Source organism: Archocentrus centrarchus, chromosome 18 (assembly GCF_007364275.1).
Source record: "Archocentrus centrarchus isolate MPI-CPG fArcCen1 chromosome 18, fArcCen1, whole genome shotgun sequence".
Lineage (NCBI taxonomy): Eukaryota > Metazoa > Chordata > Actinopteri > Cichliformes > Cichlidae > Archocentrus > Archocentrus centrarchus.
Genome location: NC_044363.1, coordinates 14,800,564 through 14,806,563, shown reverse-complemented (window position 1 = coordinate 14,806,563; position 6,000 = coordinate 14,800,564). Strand labels below are relative to the sequence as shown.

At 40.0% G+C, this 6,000-nt stretch overlaps 1 protein-coding gene across 1 annotated transcript in view; it reads right to left on the bottom strand.

Moving 5' to 3' along the window:
* Positions 1 to 3,329: 3,329 nt before the first annotated feature.
* Positions 3,330 to 6,000, bottom strand: part of htr2cl1 (5-hydroxytryptamine (serotonin) receptor 2C, G protein-coupled-like 1) — a 47,546-nt gene continuing 44,875 nt past the window's right edge. The window contains exon 6 of the mRNA XM_030753993.1: positions 3,330 to 3,902. Coding sequence (XP_030609853.1) covers positions 3,330 to 3,902 — 573 coding nt within the window. The remainder of the gene's footprint in view (positions 3,903 to 6,000) is intronic.

Sequence of the window (6,000 nt, the reverse complement as noted above, 5' to 3'; positions counted from 1 at the left end):
GTCTAAATGGTGAATTTCTTGAAGAAATTTTTCTTTACAACAGTTAATTTTTTTACAACACAACCAAGCCCTATTGGTTTGACTTTATTCACATTTTCTCCTTGATTTTAATGATAGTTGAATGAAATTTTCAGGAAAGCAAGGCAGAAGGTACAGTATGGCAAATAGAAAGCGATCATCAAATGTATGTAAATTAGTTGAGAGACATGTTATAAGATTGGGCACATTAGAATTATTCATTGAAACAAAAAAATTTAATGTTGAAAATTTAATAAGAGCTGAGAAAACAGCTTTATAACAAACATAGATAGTTGAAATGGACGGACATTCATTTTCAGTCATTTTAAAAATTTGATTTAAACTTTATTTTACCAGGAAAATCCCACTGAGATTTAAAATCTATTTTACAAGGGAGTTCTGGCATTGATCTCTTGGCCACCATAATGGAATCCGATTTTGACAACGGGGCACGCTGAACTTCGGTGAGTCTTTCAAGTCATCGCTCAAAGACGAAAGACTTGACATAATGAAAAAAATTTATAAATGAGGGTGTTCAGGGGTCTTCCCCCTACATCATAGCAAAAAAACTGTAAAATGCCCACATTCATCCGGTCAGAAACAAGCTTTTTGGCAGACTGCTTCAACGTAGTACGCGAGGCTCTAAACAGGTGAGCTTAGAGAATGTCGCTGGCCAATGACGAGGTGATTGTAGGATACCTACATTATGGGTGTCTAACACACAACCTGTCGCCCAGAATGGGCCCCAGCAAATTGTTCGATTACAGCTCGCCGAATGGCGTGCAAGAGTGCAGAGAAGGAAGGCATCATTTTTGGAGTTTTCTCTGTTTTAAATTCAAAGAAGCATTGCTTTGCAAGCTGTTATGAGAGTGACTGTCCAAGCGGTTGATTTCTTCAGAGGAAGATTTGTCTTCTTACTGACAAAGAAATGATTAATGGTCTGTCACACCAAACTAAGGTGGTAAAGCCAATGAGTTGTGCCTTTCCTTTGATTTATGACACTGGGATTTCTTTGCAGTGATGGTTGACTAAAACTAAGGCATATTTTTGAAGTCTTACTCACTTTTTCAGGTCATTTCAGGCTGTTGTTCACTGACTTTTTAAATGACTGGTTCATTAAAAGTGAATGTCTTCACAGCAAACACTAAAAGAGAGGTGGAAAACGGAGGGCTTGCTAGTAGGGTTTTACTGCTCATTCGCACTTGAGATTGAATCGGGCTGCTTATAACTCCTTCATACTGATGCCCTACATTATCTCCTAAGAAGTGAATTTGTTGATGAGAAAATTAAATTGCCGGCATTTCAGCTGATGGAGATGCATTGTGGGTGAAGCCTTCTGCCTTGTCAGATGTCAATAAAAAGTGGGAGTGAGGGAGGTGGAGTCAGAGTGACAGAGCTCTGAGGGTTCGGGACTTTATCTCTTAGCGTATTGATTTTCTGTCCGTCTTATGGTTAAATCTAAAGCCATTGGGTCTTAGCTGCAAGTTACGGTGAAGCAGTCACAGATCAGAGAGTCTGATTCAAAAGTGTCAGGGTGAAAACTGCAAATCTGCCAAGCTTTTTGGCCATAACCACCATCAGAGCTTCTGTGTAAAAGAAATTCTTTCATTATGAGTAAAATTTGTTGATTAAAACGCAAAACAAATAAAATCAAAACCAAAAAAACATTAGTATTCTCAAATTTCTTCCCTCTTTAGCTTTCAATCTACTATTCAAACAGGTTTTGGCCTGCAGAATGACTGAAACAGGACTAAATGAATAACTGCTCTTGAATACAAATCCTCCTTTTTCCCCCCCCCTTTTTTTTAAAAGGAGGTGACTCAGAGGTTATTTTCAATTCAAGGATGTGTCCTTCATAGATGACCATGAATATCTGCTAAGATTTGTGCGATGTGCTTTGTGAAATGATATGAAAATTCTGATGCATAACTTGATAATATGAAATGCTGAGGAGACATATTCAAGATTAAAGTCATGTATAAGGTGTGACAAATATTCAGTCATCTTATTAAAAAAAGAGTTGCAATCATCTGCATCATGACTGACATATCACTCTATCGTTCGCTGCAGTCTAATTTTAATTGATGAATGCAGAAGCTCTACACCGACCTACTGTATTTGGAAAAGAAAAGAGGAAGATCTTGCAAAATGAATGGGGGAGAATAATTGATAATGTTGGTAATTTGTGAAACTGATGAATGTAAACATGAAAAGAGTTCAACTTAACATTAAAAAGCTTCATATATAATGCTTCCCTTTTAGCCTGATTACTTTTATTTGACATTTCATTGGTTGTTTTTGGGTAAAAACTTGTGGAAGTTGTGAATTTAATATTTTGCAAAGTGTTTGTATTGGTCAACAGAAGCCAGAGCCTGATAGCCATGTTAAGCTAAAGGCCTGCACCTTGTTTCTTAGCTCTTGTATCCCCCTTGTTCAATCCAACAGTGGAGGGCAGGGGGGGAAGAGGTGCCCGCTCTGTGTCGTGTGACCACTAGATGGCACTGTGAATCCACCAGACACCAGCGGTCATACATTCCTTCATCTTGGTCCCCTCGGACAAGCTTTGACTGCAGCCTGGAGAAAGTTTTCTATAGAGAAATATCCCGTTTCTGACGGCTGAGTAGTTTGATTAAACATGCTGGAGAGGTTCATTCAGACAGATCTCGGGGCTGCTGTTGTCGTCAAGCTTGACCGGCACAAAAATATATTTGGTTTAGTTTGCTTGGTGTGGAGGAAATCAACATGGACCCGAGCTCGGACTGCATTTCGACTCTGTGTGAAGGCTTGAAGGCATAGTTTGACCCCGGTGGCCTCGTGGTTGTTGCTCGACTCTGTAACCTGCTACTGGGACTCCGTGAAGGGCCACTTGACTTCATGCCAGGTTGACGAGAGTTAGCTCTACATTGAACTCTTCACTTCACTCCTTTTAGTGGATCTCAGCTGGCACCTTCGTCCCCATGAAGTGCTCCACATTTTGTCACTGATGAGTGCTTTTATGTATAGATAAAGGCCTGGCAGATTTTCTGTTTATGGTAGGAAAACCAACATTTTGGCAACAAATAGAAAACGAGCACATTGGAAATATTGGTTTTCATTCCACTTTTCCACCCATGATGTTAACTGGTTTCTTTCCACATTGATGGATGTAGTGCAGAGAAAAGGCTTGTCAGCAGAAACTAGTCCTTAAGAGTCCTCACTACAGTTGAAACCAGTAGAAAGGCTGTTGTGTCCAAGCACCAGCCCATCAGAACTCTGCTTAGAACAGCATCTGCAGGTTCGAACGAAGACTTAAAACGGCCCAACGCACACAGTCACACGCTGCTTGTGTGTTCTCTTGGGGCCGGACTGTAGCTGATGAGTGACAGCTCTTGCTCCAGCTCTGTTTCCGGCTCTGTTTCTGAAAGCATGCAAATGTTCTGGCACTCCAAGAGGCTCTGTGAAGTTATTCCAATTTGCGTCCCATCATCTGTCGTGTCCTCTGGGTCCACTGCGAGCCTCCCGTTATCCCCCCTACCACCATTGCGACAGTTACTGTTACGGTCCACCCCTGCCTTCCCATGACTGCCCATCAGAAGAGGAGTGACGGCGTGCGAAGGGCATGGTGGGGGGACCAGGAGGGTTTTACAACTCTGTCCAGCGGCATTGGCCCCGACTTTATACTGGCACCTGATGTAGCTGGAGAATGCTCTCCTGTAGGTCTTATTGAAGAGGGTATAGACCAGAGGGTTGACTCCAGAGGAGATGTAACCCACCCAGACGAAAACGTTGAGGAGGTCATGGAGCAGCGACTCATTGCAGGAATCACTACACAAGACGAAGGTGACGTTGGTGATAAAGAAGGGACACCACATGATGAGGAAGAGGAAGAATACAATTCCCAGAACCTGAAAGGAGAAATGGGAGAGAAAAAAAGTGAAAAAAAGGAAAAGGAGAGGAGACAGTGGATGTCAGGTTGTCAGTTTGTGGCCAAACCTCTTGAATGCTTTCTAACTGAAATGCGTGCAGCTGATGAAGCCGATTTTTTTAGTTCTTTTTTTCTTTCGATATCCTTGCGATTGCACCATTTCTAAGAGGATTTAAATTTATGATATAGGTATAAGAGGACTTTGGTTTTCATCCAGAATGAATTTGAATTTTCTGGAGCCAGTGCCAAGCCCCTTGCAAACACTCAGTGTCTCCACCAGCACTTTTTGTTCAGAGTGTCTGGCACAAAAACACATCATTCTTAGGAGTAATTACGATGATGTTTCAGACAAGATACTAAATGGTTTCACAGATTTTGGATGCAAATCAGAACTGGAGAGGAAGGAAAAATGAAATAAAAACTTTTATTGGACATTTATTGGCTTGCTTCACAACAACATACTGCTGTAAAACTGCAACCTAAAGACTTATTCTTAAAGCTGCACCAATCAATAAATTTTGGAGTCACACATACTGACAAGACAACAAGAGTTACAACTGACACTGCAGTTTCTTTCAGCTGTAGGAGACCTTATCACATCATATTTGGTTTCCATGGGTCATAAAGTTACTCTTTTATTTCAGCTCAGTGACCTTATCAGCTCATACCCACCATTTTATAAACCTACTAGACAGACAAAATGGCCAACAAACTGGTAAACAGGACACATTTATTGGCTAAAGAGCTGAGGATAGTGTGTTTGAATGTTAGTGTAGACCAAAAAACAGCAAGATTGAAAATCAAAGAACATTCACTGGGTGGCAATGACTAAAAGCCATATAAGGTGATATTAAGCCAAGCACATCCAGGGTGTTGTGTACACCTGCCCCTAGAGGTCAAAAAGTTGGATATTTTAAAATATTCACTCTCAAGTAGGACAGGACATGGTTTGGAATGTTTTGACTACACCGCTGACGGGATTCCTGAGTTTTATTGCTAATAATTCCACCATACCATTGAGAAATACAAAAATGGTAACTGTAATTTAACACATGTAATAACAAAAGTAAGGCCAAGTTAAAAAAAAAAAAAAAAACATTCCTTAAATCATTTGTTTTAAATCTTTAGAGGTATTCCCCCCATAGACATAACCTTAATGAGGTGATGGTTTGCGGACAACAGTTTTGAAGACTCAAATTTGTGTGTCTGCCACATCTGGCTCTTTGAAACTAGATTGTTTGGACAAGGAGGTAGAGCTGACCAGCTAATGCTATAGCTAGCTTGGTTAGCAAGGTGCTTCAGTCTTTTACTGTTAATTGGGATGTTGGCTTAATGAGTGAAAGACAAACATTCAAACAAATAAAAATGAACAGCTGACTCTTTAGAGAGCCTTTTAAAAAATGTGGAAACTTCATGCCTATAATGTAGCAACTTGTTGATCACAAAGTAACCATTCCCTACTCCTTTTCTTAAATATAAGTCAGAAGCAGGCTCATTTTCTTACAGATTTTTTTTTTTAAATTGGTCTTCTTTTTTTAAGTTGATGAGTTTCCCTTGCTGGCCATTAGGAAGAATTAAAGTTTAAGGCACTTCCACTCTGGCTTTACTTTTCACATGTGGAATCTATGTCCATCATCATGATAAAAAGAAAGTACACCCTCTTTCAGTTCATATCAGGCCATAATAAAAGTTATCTGGTCATTGGTTATAAAGACGTAAATACAATCTCAGATGAACAAGAACAAATGACATATTACACCATGTCATTATTTATTTAACAAAAACTAAGTCAAAACACAGAAGCCATATGTGAAAATCTAAATAAATCCTATGATTGGAAAGCTTGTTTGAGGTTTGCAGGCATTAATTTATACACAGTTCTCTTAAGGTCCCCCCTGCCACAGCATTTTCTTCGGGTTGAGGTCTGAACCTTGACTGGGTCATTACAACACTTTCCTTTTCAGCCATTCTGTTGTCGATTTACTACTGCTTTTGGGATCACTGTCCTGTTGCATGACCCAGTTTGGGCCAAACTTTAGCTGTTGGGCAGATGTCCTCATGCCTCTGACTGTAGAATA